Source organism: Neovison vison, chromosome 1 (assembly GCF_020171115.1).
Source record: "Neovison vison isolate M4711 chromosome 1, ASM_NN_V1, whole genome shotgun sequence".
Classification (NCBI taxonomy): domain Eukaryota; kingdom Metazoa; phylum Chordata; class Mammalia; order Carnivora; family Mustelidae; genus Neogale; species Neogale vison.
In genome coordinates, this window is record NC_058091.1 from 196,421,361 (window position 1) to 196,447,541 (window position 26,181).

Consider the following 26,181-nt stretch of genomic DNA (forward strand, 5'->3'; position numbering starts at 1 on the left):
GCCTTTGGCTCAGGTCATGATCCCAGGGTCCTGGGATCAAACCCCACATCGAGCCCCACATCCGGCTCTCGGCTCGGCAGGGAGTCTGCTTCCCTTCCTCTCTCTCTGCCTGCCTCTCTGCCTACTTGTGATCTCTGTCTGTCAAATAAATAAATAAAATCTTTAAAAAAAAAAAAGAAAGAAAGAAAAGAAAAAGCATATAGAGTAAATATGTTAGGTAAGAAAAATAAATATATAGCCGGTCTGTATAACTTCATAGCAGGCCAGGAAAGGACAAGGGGTTCTGAATCATTTTGGAGTCCTAGGTCCAGAAAAAAAGAACTGAACTGTTTATGTTCCTTTTAGCATCCTCTGGCAGTAGGAATGTAGACTTCAATAATTTGTTCCTACAGAAAAACACAAGCTTCTTTACCTTGAGATAAACTATAGAAAAGGATGGCTTCCTATTCCCCCCAAAATTCACACATCGAGGTGTTAACCCCTAATGTGACTATACTTGGAGACAAGGCTTTGTTTGAAAGAGATAACTAAGGTTAAATGAGGTCATCAGGGTGGAGCGACACTGAGCTCTGCGCACAGAAGAAAAGTCATGTGAGGACACAGCAAGAAGGTGGCCATCTGCAAGCCAAGAGGGGGCTCTCACCAGAAACCTACCATGCTGGTACCTTGATCTTGGACTCCTAACCACAACTGTAAGAAAATAAAATGTCTTTGGTTTAAGCTACCCAGTCATAGAGCTTTTGGTTATGGCAGGCTGAGTTAATACACTGCCTGTACTATTTCTATATAATAACTCCATAGACCTATGGAACAAGGGAGAGGGGGGAATGCAGGTTCCTTTTAAGGGGGAAGGAGATGTTGAATACATGTCTTCACTGTTTACGTATCATAATTTCTGTTACTTGGCCACTAAGGAGTTAAGGTTTTGCTCTTCTCAAAATGTCATTTAACTTTTTTCCTTTAACATCAGGACAGAAACATCCATTTTTTTCTCCTGGTTGGGGTCATGTCTGAAATTCATGCTATCATATCTCAGCTCATATTGCACTACAGTAACTCAGACCATTAGTTATTCTGTCCTGTCAACTAACAGAGAACCCTGCCTTTCAATGGCATAGCTTCCCCTACATTAACCACAAGGCCACTTGAATTCTTATGCAGACCAATTCATGCCTTTTTACCAATTCTGGGATAGTAGGAAATTCCTTTTTAAAAGCCCCTTCTAATTGGCTTGGTATCTGTTTCTGTGGCTCTCTAATGAAAGACAAAGTACCCCAAGAACAGGTCAACCAGAAGGCCCGCAGCAGGGCAGGAAGAGAAATTGATTTAACTGCATTACTCTGGTCTCAAATGCAAAGCAGCTCTCTAGCGATGCAATAAGAACACAAGATGAAAGAAGAGGAAACTATTGGGTTATTCTTCAATTATGATTCTGAAAATGCTTCAGAGTAAGAGATTCCCTCCTGCTAACCTTCATCTTCCTTCCCCTCAAACACTAAGACTGTTTCTCATTTAGCACTATCTTCCCTGCACAAAGCAAAGGGTCTGAAACACAGCAAGTACCCAAAAGGCATTTAGTGAAAAGGAAAGCTGAATGAATACTGATAAGAATATTCAGGAAAAGAGATTTGGAATTACTCTATTTGCTAGAGAGAAATAATATATAGAAAAAGGAAAAGAGCATTCACATTCAACTTTACTTGGGAAAAAAAAAACCAAAATTAAAGGAGTAAAAACAAAAACACAATTGTTACTTAAAAGTTTGTTTTGGAGTTGCTTAAAGTAGTATTAGTCTCAGGTAACATTTAAAGAACATCTGACATATGGGGTACTATTTTGGGTGCCAACTCTAGTAAGAACCAAAAGACAACAAAAGACAACTGTGTTTTTTCTGTCAGATGTAATTGATGGTTCCTGGCTGAAGAAGTACGTACATACATATAGAACTGGAAATGTGGTTTTCACCGTTCAGAAAATGGGAGCCCTAAACAAGTGGTACCTCTGCTTTCATAACATACCATTTATGCCTCTCTGGACATTCTTGGGCAGAAATGTGACCTCCAGTAACTTATTCTTGTGGGAAAACACTGTCTTCTTCATGCTGAGGTTTCCCAAGAACAACTGTGACTCAAGGAGAGCAATGCCTCTACTCTGTTCCCATGCAATACACCCATATAGCCACCAAATACTTGAAGGATTATTTCTAACCTCCCTTGCCTTACTCTTTAGTCAAAATCACTACCTTATATGATTGGGAAGTTCAGAATATTATCTTTGTGAGAAAAAACAAACAAATAACAGACCCAGAGACTTCTGGCAGGGGGAGGTAGGGAGGTAAATTACCAAAATGAATAATAGATTCTCAGAGCCAAAAAGGTGCTGCCAAGTAACATTCACTTAGCCAAAATAGTAATAAAAAAGGGTGTCACTGTACAACAAAAATTGAAATTCACTAGTAAAACTAGTTTCTTATTAAGCTTCTGTGAGAACACAAAACAGGTATGAATTGAAACACATTACATTATAGACATGTTTGTCTGCATTCCTGATGCCTATGAAATACAGGCTATGTTACCAGTTAAAGAAGTACCTTTATTCCATACTTTCATGTTAATACTACCTCTTTTGGTTTTAAATTCCAAACAATTTCAAACCCATTTAAGAGAAAAATATATTTAATACCTGATTTAGCACTGAAACAAAATCTACCTGTATAAACAGCAAAGTGTAGCATATTACATTTGCTGGACAGAACCAGAAAAACACATGTAAGCCAGAATTAAGTTGAATGTAGAAATGAATAGTTCTACTCTTAGGCAACACTTCCCTGTAAGTATTACAAATGCATAATTGTTAATAAAAAGATTGAAATAAAAAGAACCCTTCTATACTGGCCTTGAGCCTTTAGTAAATGAAATATCATTTGTTTCCCAATTTTCAAAATCTCATTATGGCAGGAATATGCCCAAACCACCATGTCTCCTAGATCTCAATTGTTACCAGAAAGGGTTTTGAGTTTCTTTGCACATTTTAGTTTTTTATCGTAACTTATTAAAACATCTTGGTAATATCTTTAAATAAGAGTCACAGAGCTAGTGAATGAGGAGCCAGGATTTGAATGCTGGCCGATTGAATTACTCTTCACCATTACACTACACTATGTAGTAGTCTTACAAAAGGAGGTAGATTCATGGGTAGATCTCTAAAATGAAAAAAATAAGTAAATAAAAGTATAAAGCGAAATATATTTAAGGAAAGCAGTGTGGGATCGGACTTGTACTCCTCCAAGCCTGACCATTTTCAAAGACAGTGTACTAATCTGTGTGTTCATATACATTTGTTTTAAATTTATCCTGCTGGAACTAAGTTTTCCAAATGCAGAGCTCATACTGCATATTCTTACTTGTACGCCAGCTTTAAGAACAAAGCCTGGAACAAGTCAGCCCAGAGTGAAGGTACATTTTAATGTGTTTATTTGAGAGGAGTATATTTTTTAAAAACTATTCTTTTTAAAAAGAGGTAATTGAGGTCTGTCAGAAACAAATTTAAAAAATACTTGCTAACTGACATAGTGTAAAATGGTATGCAAGAAGGATTTGTATTAATATATTCCCGCTGTGCTGCTTCTCTGACCCCTAACTGCTGACTACCCAAAAGAAGAATGGAGCAAGGAGACATGGAACACTAATTTTGGTTTCCAATATTTTTAGTCTTGATGAAAATAAGAGACAAAGAAAAACTATTAGCAAGATGTAAAAAGAAATTCACAACAAAATAATAACAAAAAAGAAAATAATTTAAGTATATTTGAATCCCAGTATTACCTGGTTTTAATAAAACAGACTTAAGCCCAAAGCATTCATCTTCTAAAAAATGTTTTGAACAGTAAATTCTGTGTATATATGTATATATTCTTGTATTTATTTTCTCTGGTTGTTAGTTAGAATGAAATTAATAAAGAACCAAGAGAAAATATAAAATTTACAATGAAATACAAAGTCCTAACAAAAATCATTTAATTCTACCACCATTCAAAAACATTGTCGATTCCACAGAGGAAATACTCTAGTTAAAATTCTGGCTAGAAGACACCTAAAACACATCAATTAACAAGAGCAACATGCTATCCCATGGACTAAAGAATACAAACAGTGCAGAATACTGTCCTAATGAACAGAATTTACATAAAGATATGCCATCTCGTGCCCTTAAAAGTTAACTAATTTATCCTTCAGGTAAAAATAAAATTATTGAGCTTAATTTTCAATTTCATTTTCCTTTTCTAAGCTAAATCATTTACTATAATGCTTATATTTATATCAACTTGTACTCCAATCAAATTTATACTCTTTATCAGATTTGGTTGGTTTTGGGGTTTCTTTGGTTTTTTTTTTTTTTTCATTTCCTTGTAACACAGGCCCCCCAGCCCTTGACAATCCTCAGGGGACCTCTGAGAAAGACTTAGCTGTTCAAATAACTGAAACTGTTAATGATGCCTAAATACATGAGCTCATTAATCTCTCATGCAAATCTACATAACTGCAAATACTTTCTGAATAGCAAAAGTTAAAAGTTTATTTTTAATTCCATCAATTATTTGTAGTTTCAAAAGAATGTTAACCTATCATAATTCTTTATTTGAAATGAAGAACGGATTTAGGCCTAAAGAATATCTGTGAGTGATCTAAAGAGAATGCATAACCACTGATGGAGATCCACAAAGAAAATGTATGAGATCTCTTCAATGTATGCAGAAAGCTTATGGGTTAGAAAAGACCTCAACTGGTGAATAAATTTGCTAGAGCTGATGTCAGATGGATTTGAAAAGACTATTTTGCTGATAATTTTGAAACACTTTTCCATCTGATTCACCAGACTGATAAAAGGCAAGGGAGATGATAATCTTGAATCTTCATAGCAAAACGTTGACATCAATTTACAACTTGCTGAGGGTCACTTTGACTATCATTAACTCATTTAAAAATATATGATAATTACCCAAAAGTCTGGGTTTGTAACCACATTTTGGTCTACTAATAGTCATTATCATCTCATCTGCCAAGAAAAGCTTCTATGCATGAATTCTTTAAGTCTTTATCTCAATGTTTCCTAAATTGACAATTAATTAGAATAGAGTTATGTGCCCAACTGCAATGAACTGCACTGAAGTAAAGTTAGCCATATTTTAGTGAACATTTGCTTACTTCTACCTAATTCAAAACACTATTATCTAAGCCCCAAATCAGGCTGGACCCTCCTTTGACACTCGATTATTCTTCTGTGTACTTCCCCCGAATAACAACTTACCAAGCCTCTCAGTAGCCTGTACTGATAGAGATGGACGCAAGGCCCCTATTCTAAAGAGCAAAGCATCCCTTAGTCCCTCCCACTAACATTCAAATACTCTACACTCACTGAGTTGTTTTTTTAAACTAGCCACCCAGTCCAGATACTAAAAGGACAATGTCAGTGGCCCAAAGGGCTTATGTACTTAGCATTTAATTTAAAGGCCAGAGAAAATAGTGCTAACAAGTATAAAGTGGAATCAGCCTAAATTCATGGATATTATTTTGATAAATCTTGAACATACTAGTTCCTTCCACCAAGCTCCATGGTTCATAGCAGCCTCCTTTACTTAACCATTGAGGGCATTTTGACAATTATGGAATGAGAAGAAACTAGACAAGGATTACACTACTTCTGTCTTCAAATCATACTACCAATAACAAGTTAAAAAAAGATCTTTAAAACATTTAGCTGTCCTCAATTACTCCCACTAATCACTATGCATTTTTCCTCTAAAAAGAATCTAGGAATGGTGTAATGCTGCTGAGGTGCTGCTGTTCTAACAACTTTTTTAAATTTTATGAAATAACAGTGTCAGCTGTGAGAAATACCATGGCGCAAAATCTCCTTGCCCAGTGAATGAGACCAGAGGCAGCTGGTCTAAGAAACACTACCACGCAGCCCTGGTTAGTATTTGCTGCAAGGGCCAAGAAGGAAAGGAGCACATCCAATCCACAAACGTACCCATTCTCTCACTGCACTTCCCATTCTCCTCTTAGCCCAGCTTTGAAATTCTCCCCATAGATCATTAGGAAGCCTTTACCTCCCTTCATCCCAGATCACTGGCTTGGCTTCCGTGGACAGCACCAGGGGTCTAGAGAAAACTCTGGACCATCCAATCCCTCAATTCACAAAAAGGCCAAACAATTAGCTTAAGTTTTATTTTGGTGGCTGCATTCTTGAAATTTGTGAAAGGAATGCTCAGGAGACCCTCATTAAGCAATACACACTAAAGGAAAAGAACTTCAAAGGGTCTTTTACTATTGAACTTGCTTCTTTCACCATTGTTTTTTCAAACTCCCTTGAACTGTCTTTATTTGGTAAGTGAACTGGTTTCTTCCTAGTTTAGATGCTAAGGCTGAAATTTTTTGTTTTTGTTTTTAATTTTTTTATTTTTTATAAACATATATTTTTATCCCCAGGGGGAGACAAACCATAAGTGACTCTTAATCTCACAAGGCTGAAATTTTTAAAAACTAATTGGTTCACTGTTCAATCATAAGCATCAGTAGAAAAGGGAAGCAAAACCAGGCACTAAAAAATAGTAACTGTGATCACGATGCTCCTACAAAGTCAATGGCTCTACATTCCTCTTAGAAACGTTTTTCTTGAAATCTAAAACATTCAGGAAAGAGAACAGACTTTTTTTTTTTTTAAAGTAGTCTCCATGCCCAATGTGGGGCTTGAACTCACAATCCTGAGATCAAGAGTTGCATGCTTATACCAACTGAGCCAGCCGGATACCCCCAGGAAAGTGATCGGTCTTAACTTAAAAGAGACAATAGATTTTCTTTTTTACTATCAGAGAGAGAAGTACACTGTATGATTTAACTTGTGGCAAATGTTTTCTATCTCCTGCCAGGGCTTCCAAACGCCAGTTTAAATCACTCATCCCCTCAACCCTCAATTGCTTTTCTCTAACCAGTACCACCTGCTTGCCTCTTCCAAACCCAATTCCTCCATCATTCGACCTCATACGTCAGTGTCCTGATCCCCAAAGTAAACTCATTTCTCAGCCAAACATGTGTAAGGTTCAAGAAATGACCATTTTGGAAATCTCTGCCTATCAGCCTCCTGCTTTACCTTTAATCTCTACATTTCTTTCATCTTCATCACTAACTCTTAAGTACCAGTTTTCCCTAAAGATCTTTGGGGGTTTTGTTGTTGTTGTTCTGTTTTTCCTAAAGATCTTTGGATTCAAAGTCCTACAGGTGCTCCCAGGACAATCACAAATGGATTGCAATGAATCAGGTTACAAGGAAATCCTTACCATCCTTCCATAGACTAAGGAACAAAAACTACTTTGTTTCTGTCATATTTGCTGAATAGAAAGACCAGGGCAATGAGCAGCAATTGTAAAGCAATGAGTCTTTACAAAGTCCACTAGACACGCAAGTTGCTGAACCATTACAAAAGCTCCAAAATTTCCCTTCATGCCCAATCCTGGTTTCTTTTAAAGATTTTATTTATTTATTTGACAGAAAGAGATCACAAGTAGGCAAAGAGGCAAGCAGAGGTTGGTGGGGGGGGGGGAGCAGGCTCCCTACTGAGCAGAGAGCCTGATGTGGGGCTCTATCCCAGGACCCTGAGATCAAAACAGGAGTCAAAGGCAGAGGCTTAACTCATTGAGCCACCCAGATGCCCCCCTGGTTTCTTGTGAACACTCAGTAAATGTACATACCTAGGGATTCAAATTAAAAAAAAAAAGACTTTCTCTGATTGCTCCAATATTATGGAAAGATCTACTAGTATTATTAGCTCTAGTTCCAACCTCCCACAGTTTCAAGACATGAGGTAACTGACAGAACACAATGACACCGTCCTAACCTCAGCTGCCAAGAACCATGGGCCTAATCCAGCTCCATCATAACTTCAGGAGTAACCCTGACTGAATTCTTCCATATTGCAATTTCCTAATACTTCCATAGAGAATGCTGTTGGTTCCTAACAGGAATATTACACTGAATCATCACAAATGTAAACTTACTGATGACATATGTTACAGGAACAGGTTATAAAGACAATTTGGTACATTTATTTCATAATTAGAAAACTATCTTAAAGTTTTATTGCTTTCTTGTTTCTTCTGTATTTCCTAGTCTTATATTAGCATGAAAGCAAAACTAGATTTTTCCATTTCATTTCTCTTATTGAGGTCAGCTTTATCTGCTAACAGGTTTGTGGGGTTCCTGCAAGTGTGTCCAGCAGAAAATCTACTTGTAAGTGGGCATTCAAAAGACAGTGTTCACGTGAATTACTGAAGAGGAAATCACCCCTGGCTTATTTCTGTATGATAATTTCCTTATAACCAATCTTTCTGGTTATGTATTTTTCAGCTCTCAAGGATCCTCTATAGGTAAGTAATAATCACTTGATTTTAGGCATGCCTGAGTGGCTCAGTTGGTTAAGCGACTGCATTCGGACCCCAGAGTTCTGGGACCCAGTTCCTCGTCAGGCTCCCTGCTGAGCAGGGAACCTGGTTCTCCCTCTGTCTGCTGCTCCTCTTGCTTGTGCTCTCTGTCTCTCTCCCTCTGTCAAATAAATAAAATCTTTTTAAAAAATCACTGGTTTTAATCATTCCTGAAATAAGCTGTTTGTCTCAAAACACACTTTTTTGGAAATTGTCATGCAAAGCAAAGGACTTTCCCCCCACTGCTTTCCTTAAAAACTGAGTAGTTTCTAATTACATCCTCAACCTTATAATATTAAAAGATGTTAACACTTGATCTAAGTCATATTTCACTTAATTGAAATAGAAAAATCAAGACAGAAGGATAAAAACATATTTTTATTTATATTCCATTCATTACAAAGGACAACAATGATCTTCCATTTTAAGGATTTTCTTTCAATGTGGCCATTTATCATAGAAAAGAAATATATATATATATATATATATACCACACACACACACACACAAAATGTGGTAAGCTCATATTTTTGACTGACCATGCTATTTTTTTTAAAAGAAACGCACAGCTATAGGACAACTGTTATTTGTAAGATCAAAAAATGAAATCACAATTTGATACTGCCTTTCAACCCATGAATATCAAATTTGTTCTCCAGACCTCCCATTTTGGAAGCTGGGTAATACTTCTAATTGGATGCCAATCCGAAAGAAAACAAAGATAGTTTGCAAGACAGGTAAATCCCCCTTGTTTGATTATATACCAGGTGGTACTACCAAAGTGATTCCTGGGAATTTTGTTCATAAGAAAAAAATGATGAATATATATCAGGAAAAGAAAAAGTTCTTCTCCATAAGTATGCTTCCAAATCCTGAATTTGCTGACCTAATAAAGTTCTCAAAAGCTCCCTTCTGGTGAATACTTCTAGAATCCTCAAAATGAAGTCACATATTTCTAGCCCTAACCTCAGAACTCCTTGATCAGATCCTAAGATGAGCCTTGGCATTTACAGTCCTTAACATGAATTTAAATTATTCTCAAATACCTTAATCCTACATGTAAAGGAGAAGAAATAAAGAGAAATAAAATAATGAAATAACTACTTGCCCCAATCTAGTACATCTATCAAAACATCGAGAGAGTTGCCATCAATTTTTTTTTTTTTTAGTAATATATAAACCACTACTTCCTAAGAGTTTCACCTCTAATTGCCTAATAGGACATAATAGTTACTGCCAAACCAATCTTGAGTACTAGTCCAGTACATCTTTACCCCCATAAAAAAAAAAAGTCACCAAGAATCCAAAGCTAGACTGGATATAGTCTGCAGTGTAATAGTCAGCAGTCCCCTCCCAAGGGCAAGATCAAAAATATCTCCTGAGCTAAATGGGAATTGCTGGCACTAAGGTCCCTTCTTATAAACCCTTTCTGGAGATAAGCATTTTAACAGGTTGTAGCAGTATGTTACCTGGACAGGTTAACATAGGATATTCATCAAATGAACCCAGTATTAGCAGGCAGAGAGCAGGGCCCAAGTCAAATGAGACATATGAGCAGCAAGTTTTGATGGAAAACAGGGAAAGCACAGAAAGCCCTACTGGAATAGATGAGTACTGAAAGTTAAAAACGACGAAAGAGAAACTATATCTGCCTCTTTTACAAATTTCTAGGTCAGAGGTTGAAACCATTGACAATGTTTTAATTGAAAGACAAGTGGTTCTGAATTGCTGAAACTGGTTTTGCTAAGCTTTCACACCTCTCTCTATAAGCAAGGCTTAAATGAGAAAGTGTACGTGGTGAATATTTTATTAGAAGAAAGTAAATGTGCAAAAGCCAATATCAAGCTTGATAAATCCTGTTGTCATAAATTCTAGGGATAATTAAATACTCTGCACCAAAACACCCAGACCTAGGGGAGAATTAGCTGTACAGATCGTTTGTACTAAATAGGATTAAGTAAAAAGATAAACCTACTTAAGCAAGTCCTGTTTAAAGACACTAGAAAAATTCTACAGCTATCCTTCAAAAGTTCTGAAGTAAATAAACAGTCTACCTTAAACCTGAAAAGCATCTCAAGTTACTAGAAGCTAATTTTTGGTTGGCTTTAGATGTTATGGTTTCTATTTCCTTGTTAAAGGACACTTAAGATAAGCCCTCAACAAGTGATTAACACATTAACTAAACTGATGCACTGTCCAACTGTTTCCAGCACATTCTGAAAATCTGGAAGATAGACAGCAAAAGGATTAAAAATTCAACTTCCTACACCGATGTTGAAGCATTCCTCCCTCTTTGTTCACCTCTCTGGGACTTTTCCATTGCCCTCTCAAATATGACAATCTGCAACTATTAACATTTAGAGGAACATATTTTAAAAGGGGAGAAAAGACCCCAGTTGGAGGATTTGCAAATGTACTTTAATTCTGTAGGCACAGGGCCGCAAAATCAACTAGCACTCATCTTGACCAAATTGGTGACTCAGCCTTGCAGCGAATTTTTAAGTGAAAGTTCACATTTAAAATACTACAAACATGGAAGCTCCAAGTATTCCACCTAGGACAAAGCAAAAGCCTTGGAATATTCATTTGAAATGATTTAAAATTTGTATTAAACATATTTTACACTTAAAATACTAGAAGGTCTCTAAGTTTACCTTCAGCTCCGTATTCCTTAATTCTCTTAGTGACTTTACCCAACTATTCTTAAAGCCTTAGAAATTACAAATAGAACCTGAATGAGAAAGAAAATTCAGAATTAAAGTTACTATCATTAAGCCTAATTAGACAGTACAGACAGGAAGATGGCAGTAGAATAAAGCATTCTGAATTAGGGGCAGGGAGAATATAATGAGTAATTTGCAGTCCCATGAATGAAACAGCATACAACAAAGTCTGGCTACGGTTTGGGTTATAGTGGAGACATATATATATATATATATATATATATATATATATATGTCTCTATCTCTTGAGGGGCAAGTGGCCCACCTAAACCACAGCAGAGGTTGGCTTCTACTCATGCGACAAACGGTCTACCTGAAGTCACCAACCTCCCACAAGAAAACACAGGTCAACGACAGAGTGAATCCTCTAATTATAAAGTGAATTCTCCCTTACTGGCATTCCTCCTACTTTCTGTCCCAAAAAGGGAATCCATATACTCAAGGCCACAAAATGGTAAGACATCTCACCCCTATGTTGTGACTCTGGCACTTCTGGTCCAAACAAAAGCCATCGGTTTTAACTAGGGTGGGATTTATTCTGTCCATTCAGTGAAGAGCTGTGGCTGTTTTGCAGGGCGTCCTGCAGGCTCCTGCTTTGACTCTCGCCTCAAGACACATTGTGATATCACCATGACGGACCCCTGATATTTAATGAGTCTTCGACTGAAAAAAACTGGTATTATCGGGAGCCCGTAAAAGGTAGCGTGAACGACCTGCGGAGCGCCTCACCAACAGACAGAAGGGTGACAGTGCGGGCAGGCACCTCCTCGCAGAGAAGGACCAAGCAAGCCCTTCTGCAAGTTTCCCTTCCTTCCACTAAATTAACCTGCCAAGCCCCCCACCCCCACCCCGCCCTATTAGGAAAAGTCACGCAGGCAACTCGCGCGCAAGGACAGGGGGGGACAGCTCCCTGCGCACAAGAGAAGTTTGGTTTGGCAGTGGCCAAGGCTTAACCCTTCCTGCCAAAAGAGCCGCGGGCAGACACCACCTTCTCCAGGGGCAAACCCAGAAGGCCAACTTTACCCTCCTCTGCGCAAAGCAGCCCAAACTTTGGTGTTCACCCACCTGGCCACGCAGCGCAGCTTGGGGTCTGGAGGCACCCGACGCCCTCAGGCCCTCGGCAGATGGTGGCACTGACCTTCACGCCAGCCCCCGGTCCCGCGCCGGCCTCTGACCACTCCCGCCCCAGCCTTCAGCTGCCTCCCCCAGTCCGTTTCCACCGCCCCCAAACCCTCGTGGGAAACCCACGGTGGGGGCGGCTGCAGTCCGACTCCGCGTGTCTCGACGGCCAACGTCCCTCTGCACCCCAAAAGAGTCCCAAACCCGACGCCTCTGGCTGCCTACTCACCGTTAGTAAAGGGATCCATTTTCCCCCCACCGCGGCTCCTTACAGCCGAAGCGCCCAAGCTTCCTACTCCAAGAACTGAAGCGGCCCTGTCGACTGAGCATGCCCAGCGCGGCCGCCAAGGGCTGTCGGGGAGGTGCCGCGAGAGACGGCGCCGCTCCGCCGCTCTGAGGTTCCGCTGCTCCGGGTTTTTGCAACAGCTGCAGCAAGAGCTAGGGAGGCCAAAGGGAAAAACACCGCACGGCCGGAGGCCAACTCCTCGGAGAGGAAGGGGAGGAGCGGGTTAGAGGTGGGAGCAGCCTCCTGGGCGGGGCCTGAAAAAGCCACGCCCCTCCATGAAGACCAGCCACTCAGGCTCTTCAATACAAGGGGGAAGTATTCAGTCATTCAGTACAGAAGACGGTCTACTGCATCCCGGCCCGTCCGGGTCCTAGGCGCCGGGAACCCCATACTGAGCCCCAAAACATCGACCACTGCCCCCTGTAGTGGACATTCCAGAGACAGACAATAAACACAGAAGGCACACAAGACTGAAAGAAATGTCCCGCTGAGCATAAATTAGGGTGATGTGATGGGAGAGTGAGTGGATAGCTAGTGCGGACAGCTTGATGAAGAGAGGCTTCGCCGAGAGGTGCCACTGAGGCCGCGATCTGGAGGCACAGCTGCCGCCGGCGGGCGAGGGTCGCTCTCCGGAATTCGAAGCTTCGGTTTCCCTGCGGAGACTGGCTCGGGATTGCTCACTTCGCCAAGGCCAGTGGGAGCAGGTGCTATGGGTCATCCCGGAACCGCTGCCGGCCCACACCACAGTGGTCCCTAACGGGTCTGAGGCCAAGAGACCGAAGGGAGGGCGGAGACTCCCGCTGGGCCCCAGACAAGTAGGTTCCAGTCCAACCGCGGGCAGTCCAGGGCGCGGCCTCTACATGCAAGCGGATCACAAAACCTGGAGCTGGATTAGCCGTGGGTGAGGGCGCCGCAGTGTGCGAGCAGAAGGCCTGCTGGAGCTGAGCTTTAAACCAACACCTGCGGCTCCAGTGGGTACAGCCGCATGGGGCCCGCGGACAGGACAGACATTGCTACCCAGTTGAAGCGGAAACTCTAAGTTGCTTCTGCCTCCTCTACTCTCGCCGTTGCTTCCAACCGCGAGCCAGCATTGTTTTCAGTGTCAAATCCAGGCATTACCCGGCGACCCTTCGGGATGGAACAACCAGGGTCCCAGGGACCCCGGGTTCGTAGGGGCCCGCTTCTTTATCCCTTACTCGAAGTGTGCGCCGCCGCCACGCTCGCAGTGAAAGCCTCTGCCCTCCCAGCGCGCAGCCACAGCCTCCTTCCCCTCCTCCCCACCCCCACCCCCCCCACCCCCGCCCCGCAGCCCTGGCCCCTGCAGCGACTTGGCTCTGGCTGTGCCTCACTGCGCCTGCCAACTGTCACACACTCCTCTGAGGCTGTTAAAAGCAGGACGTCGGGTGCAAACAAGCCGGCGGCGACCGCAAACAGCCTGGGCAAACAGGGACGGCTGGGGTGTCGTTTGACCCGTAAGGAATTAGAAATCAGGTTTTAAAGAAGTGAAATCGGAATGCAATCGTTTATTATTAAATGTCAGCTGTATTAAATCACGCTCTTAACATTCTATCTTTAAAATCTCCAATGGATACCCATCAGTTAAAATAAAAGTGAAACTCCTGGTCTAACTGGATCCTCCTCTACACGCGCTCAGGATGCTTTGGCCACAGAGGCCTTCTTGCGGTTCCTGGAAGTCCGCAAGTTCCGTCCAGCATTGTTAACCATTCCCCTTGCATGTTGCTTGCGCAAGACTGATTCCTTCTGCCTGGTACTTTGCCTGCTGGTATCTTCTTGTCCTTTAGGTGTCAGCTCAAATGTCACCTCTGCAGAGAGCCTTTCTCTGACCACACAACGGAAAATGGCCACAAACACAGTCTCCTCTCTAAAGACCCGGCCCTGCTTTTCTTCACAGCACTCCTCACTCTCTGAAACAATGCTTCTGTTGGCTGTTTCCTCATTATCAATCTCCCTCTCAAGAATGCAAGCTCCATGAAGGCAGAGTTACTACCTTTTTAAGGGCAGTATCCTAACCCAAGGTAAGTATGCAATAAATAATTTATGAATGCATATGGGAATATATGCAATGGTAGTTAGGATTCTAGTTCATTTGCAATGTTGAATTCTGCCAGCAACAGTAGTGTGTTTTTGATAATTCCGGAGAAGATGTCTGTATCCTATGATACCTCAAAGTTACTCTCTTCCCACCATGTTATGCATAGCCAGAGCCCTTGGTACCCACCCTGCCCTGGGGCACTTCAGAATCCCAAACAGGAAGTGAACCACAGGGTTGGTGCCAATGGTGTTCAGAGGTTATATAGTATATGCAGGGCTGGATTTTGTTAAAAGGACTCCATACCTTATATTGCTCAGATAAGAGACTCATCCTTATACTTTAGGTCAGGTCATGTTCCTTTGGAGTTATTTTTGCAGCCAAAGCACTTAGTATCAGAGATATTTAAAACAACACAGAGTGTTAAGTCTCCTTACCTCACCTTACCTGTAAGCCAGAGTCTATCATGCTTTTAAGTGTGAAACATGTTATCTTGTGTTTTGTCTTAAATACCTAAATTCTGCAGGCTTGTGGTAAAAATGCTTCACCACTGCAGTAGCAAATATAGGTGGGGCATCATGTCTTCCTGAGATTTGAGATAGAGATAAATAACTTCTTTACCTCTTTGCCAACCTCTTGCCTTCCATCCCTCCCATTCCTACACACACACATTAAGGACATTTACGGACCTGTGGTTTTGTAATGGAGGTAAAAAAAAACAAAAAAAAAAAACAAAAACAAACAAACAAAAAAACGAGCAACCCAAAGGTTTCATAATCCTACCTAGTCTCAAAAGAATAATAATAAATTTTGTTTTGCTTTATTCTGGGATTTCCTTGTGGTATTGTTTTTGTTTGTTTGGATACCACTTTACATTTGACTTCATAAAGACTTTCTGAGAAAACACAATTTCATAAATTTGCTGCTGATTCTGTTTCAATCATTAACCTCCTCTTATCCTCCTACACAGAGCGGCTTCTTTAGTTTAAGGATCTAATACTTCAAATTATTATGAAGTTACTATTCATTATCAGAGGAGATAGTGTGACATTATCTGCTATACCCATCTACTAGTTTCAAAATCCTTACCATTTAACATTGGAAAACAAAGTATTTGGAGGGCTAATTATATAATAAATAACACAAGAGGAAAAAATGTAAGCTCCCTGAGTAACAAACAGCATTTATTTATAAAGAAGCAGCAAATTTCCTAAACAATGAATATAGAAACTTTCATCAAAATAAAAACTGGGTCTGCCATGGATCAACTCATCCAAGTCTTGATTTAATAGGTGAGATGAATTCTGGAAAGGTTAGAGTCACTCACAGTCCGATGGTAGATGCAGACTGGAACTCAGGTGGTCTATGTTCTAAACCAGTGCTCTTGAGTTTATTGCTTCCCTATTCCCACAGCGAATTTAGGGCCAATGACAATAATACACAAACAATAAAGGGTAAAGAGAATTACAGCTAAATTCAGGCTACTGGAAGACTGTTCCATTCATTATTTAATTGATGTTCCAATTTACTGATATTCCATGTGAACTTTTAAGTTTAACGTTATTAAATATGTTTTTTTTTCTAATTATTTTGAAATAAACTAAACAATACATTAATTCAGTGTATACCTCAGGAAATGCTGTTTATTCAGCACTCTTGAATAAATAGAGGATGCTGCTTGCTTCCAGGACAAAGATGACTACCATAAGGTTTCCAGCTATCCCAGACTTCTACCTAGTCACCCTAAGGATGAGAGGAGTCAATATCTAATTACACCGGTCACCTATTTTCAACACACATGCTGCGCCTCAATTAGTGATATTTGAAGCTATCACAAATCTAGAAATGCTTAGAGCACTAAGGAAAGCAACATAATTACCCAACAGAGTTTTGTAGAGCTTAGACATTAGCAAAAAGATTCAGCTAAATAAACGGAAAGGTTATTAGGAAGGAACAGTTATATAATAGTTCAGATGCTTTGGGCTACAAAAACCAAAATGTTGAATCGAATTAGCATAAACATAAGGAAATTTATCATCTCACATAAATGCAGAGATAAGACAACCTCTAGTTACTGCTCCCAACCTTACCAAGAACCCCGCTTCTCACTCTGTCTGCTCTGGGAGCAATTTTCCATAAGACTGGGTGTCTCGTGGACAGAGAGGGGATGGCATCAGAGAAGGGAGAGGAACATTTTCTTTGGTCTCTTTCTCAAGAGCAAGGAAACCTTTCTCAAAAATCCCCCATTAGAACCCTTCTTAGGTTTCAATTGCCAAACTGAATTTTGTACATTTCTAAGCCAAACACTGGAAATAAAAACAGGGTTACTATGAGTGATTTCTTAAACAAAGCAGAGTTTAGGAATGCTGAGTTTAGGATCACTTCCTTGTTTCATAGGGGGAGATGGGGGGAACTTGGATAAAATCATTTTTATTATTTAAAAGAGAAAAGGAAGAGTTAAGTAACCAAAATGTTAAGTAGGCAACCTAGTCCACTGAAGGTTATAAATGCTGATATATTTTAATAATAATTTGATAATAATTTCTTTAAACCCTAAGGTACTTGTCACAGGAAAAGTAAAGAAAGAGCCCAATGCGATGTAACTTTTGATGTAATTGATCAATGAGATTAAGTTTCCAAACCAAGAAATGATATATTATCAAATTTCAAATGCTGATCTGGAAGTAACTACTAAAATGGAAAAATAAATTGGGCATTTATATTAGTTTGCAAATGCTGCTACAAAAAAAGTATCACAATCTCGGAATGTATTGCCAACAGAAGTTTATTGCCTCATAGTTCTGGAGGCTAGAAGCCCAAGATCAAGGAATCAGCAGAGCCATGTTCCCTCTGAAGGGACCAGGGAAAAGTATGTTCCAGGCCTCTATCCTAGGCTTCCTTGGCTGGTGGCAGAATAACTCCAGCCTTCAAATGGCATTCTCCCTCTGTGCACACCTGTGTCCATATTTTCCCTTTTAATAAGGGAACTAGTCATGTTGGATCAGGGCCCACTCTTCTCCAATTTGACCTCATCTTAACTAATTACATCTGCAATGGCTTTATTTCCAGCGAAGTCATATTCTGAGGTAATGATGGTTATGACTTCAACATGTGAATTTTGGTTGGGGAGGGATGCACTATTCAACTCGTTATAATAGCATCTTTCTAACAGAAATAAAGTTGAAGATAAGTATCAAGAAAGATGGAACTTCAAAGGATAGCAGTAAGAAGTAAAAAGACAACCTACAGAATGGGAGGAAATATCTGCAAGTCATATACCTCACAGGGACTTACATCTAGAATATATAAAGAACTCTTACAACTCAATAATAAAAGACAAATAAATCAATTAAACATGAGCAAAAGCTCTGAATAGACATTTCTCCAAAGAAGACATACACATGGGACACCTGGGTGGCTCAGTGGGTTAAAGCCTCTACCTTTTGCTCAGGTCATGGTTCCAGGGTCCTGGGATGGAGCCCCGCATCGGGCTCCCTGCTCAGCAGGGAGCCTGCTTCCTCCTCTCTCTTTCTCTGCCTGCCTCTCTGCCTACTTGTAATCTGTCAAACAAATAAATAAAATTAAAAAAAAAAAGAAGACGACATACACATGACCAATAAACCCATGAAAAGATGGTCCATATCATTAGTCACAAAACAAATGCAAATTAAAACCACAATGAGGAGCCACTTCACAGCATGGCAAGGTTCTGTCATAGGAAGGCTAGAATCAAAAAGGCAGACATAATAAATGTTGGTGAAGATCTAGAGAAATTAGAAACTTAATATACTGTGGTGGGAATATAAAATGATACAATTGTGTTGGAAAATAGACTGGCAGTTCTCAAAAAGCTAAACTTAGAGTTAACAAGTGATCCAGGATTTCACTCTTAGCTATACAGCCAAAATAATTGAAAATCTAAGTTTATACAAAAACTTGTATGTGAATGTTCATAGAAGCATTATTCATAATAGCCAAAAAGTGTAAACAACACAAATGACCATCAAAGAAGCCAGTTACAAAAGACCATATATTGTATTATTCCATTTGTATGAAAAGCTTAGCCTGGCCAAATGATAGAGAAAGTGGATTAGTGGTTGCCGAGGATGGTAGAGAGGGAGGAATGGGAAGCAACTGCTCATGGGTATGGGGGGCTTCTTGTTGGAGTGATAAAAATGTCCTAAAAGAACCATGTTGATAGATGCACTCTCTAAATGTCCTAAAAAACCATTGCCTCTGGGACTGGGGCAAGTTGCTTAATCTTCCTCAGCTTCATTTTCTCCTCTGTAAATTGAGTAGATAAGTACCATGCTCCTAGGGTTATTGTAAGAATAAGAATAAGATGAATTAACACAAATGTTCAAATGTGCTTTGAACAGAGACTGGCACAAAATAAGCACTAAGGATGGATTTGCTATTACTATTAGATGTGAACTGTGAAATTTTAATACTATGAATATTGCATGCAAAAAAAACGCTTAGACTTGCAAAGCATAACGTGAGTGCAAACAAATTTATATGACGCTGATATATATTACTTATTTATTTATTTGACAGAAAGAGAGAGATCACAAGTAGGCAGAGAGGCAGGCAGAGAGAGAGAGAAGCAGCCTCCATGCTGAGCAGAAAGCCCGATGTGGGACTCAATCCCAGGACCCTGAGATCATGACCTGAGCAGAAGGCAGAGGCTTAACCCACTGAGCCTCCCAGGCACCCCTGAAACTGAGTTCTTGATATTGATATCTAAGCCCTCCGTCATTTAATGGGTCCCAGCCAGGCTAGGAAGTGTCAGGGACGGTGGGCCCTGCTTCTAGCTATGAAAACCAATCATAGGTTCCCTTCTATAAAAGTCAGAAGATATAAATGATAATTTTAGAAATTATCTCTAGCTGGCATTTTTGATCGACCTGCTCTTTCGAGGGAGATGTTTACACTCCTGAAGACTCTGATTCAGTTTTCGCTCTCCTTTCTTTCTAGCAGCCTTGCTAACACAGAGCCTAAGATTCCTTCCCATTAAATGTGTCCTTCAGGTTTTGTGTTTGTTTTTGAGCATGAAAAGGTACTGTAATATTTATACCGAAAATTACACTTGACTGTGATTCTTGGCTGACTCTGGAATGACTCAGATGCTTTTTTCCTCCCTCTGGCTGATAGCTGCCAGCACAGGCTGTCAGTCAGTCAGCAACATTTGTGGAGCGCCCATGGTGCGCAGAACACCAAAGAGACTAAAAACAAAACAGAAAAGACATTTTTATTTTTAAGGTGCTTGCAATACATTGGGCCAGTCGGGACAAGTACCCAGGACATATGCATCGTGTACAATGCATGACACAGAAGTATAAAAATATACTAGCAGGCTGGGACAAAATTGACAAATAGGGGGCTCTGAGTTCTGCTAGGTCCCATTTTCCATTTTGCTTCCTCAATTCTAAATGCTGCTTCACAAAGTCAACAAATATTTATCAAATGCCACCTGTATATAATACCCTTGAGTAAGTAACAGATACTGCCTTCCAGAGCTTCCTACCAAACCAGTATTTTCTGGAGTGTTGCCCTTGTCCCAGAACCCACCCACCCCAATCCTCTCTCCCAGCTTCAGGTTTCTCTCTCCCCTTAGGGCTCTTTTCTCAGCTAGCTATTAAAGAACTAAATAAGTATTCACTTAAACAAAATTAAAAAGTTTCACTAAAGCATGACTAATGAGTTACAATTGAATACTTGAGCATTTATTAGCCCAAAGGAATGAATCTGTAATGGTGAAATTATAGAAGAAAAGGCAACTGGATAAGAGAAGATGTATTTGGGGAAAAAAAAAAAAGTATATGTGGTTTCCTTTTTTTAGATAGCATTTTTTAGATCTGGACTTGCAAGGGCAACACTAGAAATTGTTATTTCTATCTAGGTCCTCAGTGAGTTGGAGGAGACAATAGTGTGTATATTCCCCTTGGCCTTAAAATCCAAATAGCTAGGCTGCCCAGAGAAACAGTTACCTGAAACTAGGAGAATAAGATGCTTTTTCTACCAGGTAATGGTTTTTCTAGAATATAGAACATTATTTTTAAAACAGTGCTTTGGAAAAGAATAAAATAAAATAAAATAAAATAAATGTAAAATAGTGCTTTGATCGGTAGTGTCATAACTATTGCCTATAGATAAGGCACAAGTTAGAATAAGAAAAAGCAAATGCAAACCTTTAAATGCTATATAGCCTCTCTCATTAACCAACAACTTATTCATTGTTGCTTAAGTGACCCTAATTTAGTCCTTGGGGTGAGCTGAATTAACTTGCCCAGTCTGACTCCTGAGGGCTCTGTCTGGTTCACAAGAACTGTGCATAGTTGTTTCAGACCAGAACTTGTCTTTGATCTTTATCAGCTTGAGTCTCTTGACTTGTTTAATCCTTACCAGCTTAAAAAGCTCTCGTTTATCCTTCTAAAATTCCTACTACTAGTCTTTGAGCCTAGATCTGGAGTCATGAACAGAAAGAAAATAAAAGTATATGCTAACAGCCTTGGGCCATGAAGATAATTGTTTCTCTTTCAGGAAAAGTTCTCCAACCACCATCCCTGCCTCTTGCCATATTTGAGTGTTCAGAGTGTTCAACTTATCCTTTTCCCAACTCAAACTCAGAATAATTAGAAATCAGTTAGAATTTCCAAGCTCAGTTTACTAGAGAACAGTATTTAATGAGGAACATGGTTTTTAAAACCAAGAAATAATGTCCTTTGTATCCCTTAAGTCTTTTCATAGACAATTTACTCTGCCCACCTTAAAACGGGGTTTGTAATCATAACTGTAGCATTGTTTAGATGACTGCAAAGAAACGTCAGGTGGATCAACATGTGAATCCCTTACAGAAACATGAACCTAATATGATACATTGAAATAAATATGGCATAATTCAACAGAGGGAGACATGAACTTTGAAGGGTGGGAAATCATATGTGTTAACACCTAGAGGTGAGAATTAATTAATCATGTACTGAGAATAGAAAACTGGTTTCCTGACTTTATCTGGGAACATGATAGAAGATGAAAACTTTTGGAGAAAAGAGAGTTAGCAAAAGATCTTAAAGTCATGTTTGTAAAGTAAAGCTTGCAGAAGTGATTGAGAGAGAAATTCTTTTCACCCAGTCAATTATGTCTACATTTCTCAGACTTTCTAGCTGTTTCTCCCTATGAATATTGGAAATTTTTCCTGATTTAAATCCTGAACAAATGATCTGTTTATACTGCTAACTTCCTGATACAATGTTAGGCATCCCACAAGTTTATTTATGAAAAATCGATACTGTGCAGTCAATACTGCAAACCAATTTCCATCCTAAGGAGTCACTTATGTAAAAGTGTTGGACATTTGCACATTGTTGAAAATAAATTATTATAGCTTCTGGGAATATGCTAGACTAGGTACCTTGAGTGACCTTCTTGCTAAGAATAATTAAAAATGTAGAATTCAAGAATTTTTTAATTGTTTGAATATATTGGTGACCTGGAAAGCTAGTAAGAAATAGTCATGGATCAAAAACTAATTGAAGGCAGGAACCCTGAGGGGTAAGCAGAAGGCTGAAGTCCATGTTCACCTTGAGGGCAATTTTTTTTTTTTTTTTTTTTTTTTTTTTGCCTTTGAGAGTGGAAAGGATGGATGAGAGAGCCTAAGCTTGCCCAAGTTGGGAAACATAATAGCAAACAAAATTCAGGTACAGCCTCTCTATGAAAGACTCATCTGAAACTAAACACAGAAAAATTCAAAGTAAAAGGATACAGAAAAATACATCAAGCAAAAATCAACCAAAAGTGGGGCACCCAGGTTCAGTGGGTTAAGGCCTCTGCATTCAGCTCAGGTCATGATCCCAGGGTCCCGGGATTGAGCATGCATCTGGCTCTCTGCTCAGCAGGGAGCCTGTTTCCTCTCTCTCTCTGCCTGCCTCTCTGCCTACTTGTGATCTCTGTGTCAAATAAATAAATAAATAAAATCTTTAAAAAAAAAAAAAATATATATATATATATATATATATATATATATATATATATATCTCAACCAAAAGAAACTAGTGCCATAGCTATGTAAACATCTGGGGAAGCTGTACTTTACTAGGGAAAGTTTACTAGACATAAAAGATTAACATTTGGTACTGACAAACACAGGATACAGGCATAAAAAGGAAGTGAATTACAGGCTCCTAGGTGGCTCAGTAGATTAGGAATTCAACTCCTGATTTCAGCTCAAGTCATGATCTCAGAGTCATGGGATCAAGCCCCAAGCCAGGCCCTGTGCTCAGTGGGGGAGTCTACTTGAGATTCTCTCTCTTCTTCCCTTTGTACCTCCTCCTGCTTGCTCTTGCAAACACAGGCACACTCTCTCTCTCCCTCTCTCCCTCTCAAACAAATAAATAAATAAATAGATCTTTTTTTTTTTTTTTAAAGAAAATAAATTAACACCCCCTTTCAGGAAGATAATCTGGCACTACCTATTAAAATATTAGATTACATAAAACACACATGTGCTTCAACCCAGCTAACCCATTCCTTTCATAATATTTTTTGCTCTTTCTTCTTTATGATTTGGAGACATGACTTTGATGAATGAGATTAAGTTTTCAGGGAGCAGACAATATAACAGGTAAATGATTAAAAGCCTGTAAACGTAAAGGTTGTAAACCCTTATATGCTGAAATGGAAAACACTGACACATGGTTAAATGGAAGAAAGAAGGTTAATAACAAAAGTAAAGGGAAGTTGCAAAGAAAAATGTGGCCATTTTGAGCAGCCTTGTGTTTGACAGGCATCAATATTCAACTGGAAAACTAGCCTCCAGGACTATTTGGAGATCCCCCTTACAGTTAGAATGGAATAAACCCGTCACCACACTCCAAACAACAACAAAAAAACCCCAAAACAAACAAACAAACAAACAAACAAACAAAAAACTCCAGGAATGGAATTCCCTCTGAAAATCAAGACCTCTGATTCTGTGGAACCTAAAATAGGCCCAATGACATAGCAAGAAACGAAATGCACAGGGGTATACATGAAGTAGGACAAGAAATTCCTATCATGGTGGTAAAGTTGAACTCTTGAAGGCTGAATTCCCCATTCTCCCCCACACAAAGCCCCTCACACAGAGCAAGACATTGGTTTTAGGCTCCTTTGATCTGGAAGATTTCTCATTCCGAGTGGGCTTTGGAGACCACAGAATTCTCCCAAGTCTCTGTGGGAAGTCAGCAGGCCTGGAGCCCTGTCTGCTCCCTCCATCATCCATTCATGAACTTGTCTATAAGTATTTCACAATTTGTTTGTTCATTTGGGGTTAAAGGACGTAAAACTAACTTTAGCCAAGTCTTAGTTGGTGCTGGAGATTTGGCATCTGCCATAAAGATTTTGAAATACTACACTAAGTACATAGATTTCTTTTTTAAAAATTCCTTATTTGTTAAACCATTACTGGCATAGTACTTACTGTGTTCATTTTCAACAAATGATAAAACTGCTACTTCTACTACTTTTGTATTCAATTCTCAAGAATCTGAGAACTTACAAAGAACTTACACAAAAAAATAAAAGGAAGAGAATCAAAAACTTGGAAATTTATGATAGATAACTTAGTATACAAAGGAAACTACTTATTTATGGAAATAAATATGACGGCAGAGATCTACCAAAACTCATACACATTCTTCTGCTTAAATTACACATTATCTTGGTGGAAAAAATAACATTCTTCACTCTTTCAGTTTCTTTATTTGAAAGTACGTTTAATTCCAGAAGGGTATTACATGTTACACAGATCTTGGTAGGACCACAACCAAGTCAAATCTAGAGTCAAAGATGCTTCAAAGATTCCAAGAAATGATCTGAAAACAAACTTAGCAAAATGTGTTGGGTCATGTCAATGGTCCATCCAAGCTGTACCCGGTCTCTGTCCGTGGCACCAGAAAAAGATCTGTAAACCTTCAAGATATCACTCTAAAATGGATGGGCTAGCGCTCTGCCCACCTTACTCGTACCCCAATATCCCAGCCCCCCTTAATAGCCCAGATAAATTAATCTGTGTATTGATTCAAATTTTTCTAGAACATGTTTATATCTTCATAATGATCCATATGTGGGCACATGAATTTATTAAATTTACAACCTGATATCTAAGAGTGGTGGTTTCCTTATTCATTCCAAATACCTTATTAATAAAACAAGTAAGAGAAGCATTTAGAAAAGCTAACTGGATCAGAGATCCAGTTTCCCTTAAGAATATGAAGAACTGCTAAAACTGAGTTATAAAACATGATCCATTTAAATATTTACATTCAACCTTAAGTTAACAGGAAATACACACGATACAATCTAATTTTGCAATTTTCAAAAGATGTTTTAAAAATGCAATAGTGTACAGTTTAAAGTGGTGAGGGATAATTGTTCTCTCCTTTACCTCTATGACTGCAGATTTTACTGCCTGTGGAGATGACCTCAGGAGGCGATCCTTGAGGCTCTTAATGAAAGTGAGGCTCTGGGGATGCCTGGGTGGCTCAGTTGGTTAAGCCACTGCCTTCGGCTCAGGTCATGATCCTGGAGTTCTGGGATCGAGTCCAACATCAGACTCCCAGCTCCGCAGGGAATCTGCTTCTCCCTCTGACCTTCTCCCCTCTCATGCTCTTGCTCTCGCTCTCTCTCTCAAATAAATTTTAAAAAAATATATTAAAAAAAAAAAAAGAAAGAAAGAAAGAAAAAGAAAGTGAGGCTCAAGCCAAGCAGCCCTCCTGGCTTTGTGGGTAAACCCTGACACCTAGTTTCTAATAATCAGAGATTTGGTGACAAATTCTCTGGTTTTCTGATCCTTATACTTCATAATTGGATTCAAATTTTCCAGGAATGGTAAAAATTAAAAAAAACTATTCAGGCTGAGATGAAGGAGGAAAAAGGGGAGGAAATGAAAGGATGCGAATGAAAGATTTTTTAAAAAAGAATTGGCTATGTTTCCTTGAAGGTAAAACTGGCTGGGCAAAGTCCAGGATGCTAGCAAGGCTAGAAAAAACACCAAAAAAGCAAAAAAGTAGCATGCTGTAAGGCAGTGTAGGTAGTGGGCGGTGTGGCTAATCTATCGCAGCTCTGTCTGTATATCTACATTCACATCTCCACATATCTCCAGTATTCAGGAAGTTTACATTTAAGTAAGTTACTGAACTGGACTTCCCCCACCTCAACATCATACATCTGTCAGCTAGAGACAACCGCTGAGAGCTGGCAGCTGCGGTGGCTGGTTTCTTGGGGCTTCTTACTGGTTTAGACAAAATACCCAGGACTTTGACGTGGGCTTTATTGACTTCAAGCCCACGTGTGATGAGCTCTTTCTACTGACCATTTAAGAACTAACCAGTAGCCAAGTCCTCAGAGTGGGAAGATTCCTCTCCAGCCACTTAATATTTTTGGCTATGGTTTCCAAAATCACTTGAAAAGTATCCAGATGTAACCCTTGTGCCTTAAGAGATTCAAAGAACAGTTTCACCTGAAAAATAAGCAAGAAAAAAATTAC

General features: G+C 39.5%; 2 protein-coding genes and 1 long non-coding RNA gene across 5 annotated transcripts in view; 1 reads left to right on the forward strand and 2 right to left on the reverse strand.

Moving 5' to 3' along the window:
- LOC122917317 (leucyl and cystinyl aminopeptidase) overlaps positions 1–13,751 on the reverse strand; it is a 99,844-nt gene extending 86,093 nt beyond the window's left edge. Inside the window, exon 1 of the mRNA XM_044265050.1 lies at positions 12,548–13,751. Coding sequence (XP_044120985.1) covers positions 12,548–12,566 — 19 coding nt within the window. The 5' untranslated portion in view covers positions 12,567–13,751. The remainder of the gene's footprint in view (positions 1–12,547) is intronic.
- A 283-nt stretch (positions 13,752–14,034) lies between these two features.
- The window catches only part of LOC122917330, a 95,706-nt gene continuing 83,559 nt past the window's right edge, over positions 14,035–26,181 (forward strand). Inside the window, exon 1 of the long non-coding RNA XR_006386378.1 lies at positions 14,035–14,640. This is a non-coding gene — a long non-coding RNA (uncharacterized LOC122917330). The remainder of the gene's footprint in view (positions 14,641–26,181) is intronic.
- Positions 25,317–26,181, reverse strand: part of ERAP2 (endoplasmic reticulum aminopeptidase 2) — a 39,011-nt gene continuing 38,146 nt past the window's right edge. For all 3 annotated transcript variants that reach the window (XM_044265073.1, XM_044265064.1, XM_044265084.1), the window contains exon 19: positions 25,317–26,154. In XM_044265073.1, coding sequence (XP_044121008.1) covers positions 26,011–26,154 — 144 coding nt within the window. In that variant the 3' untranslated portion in view covers positions 25,317–26,010. The remainder of the gene's footprint in view (positions 26,155–26,181) is intronic.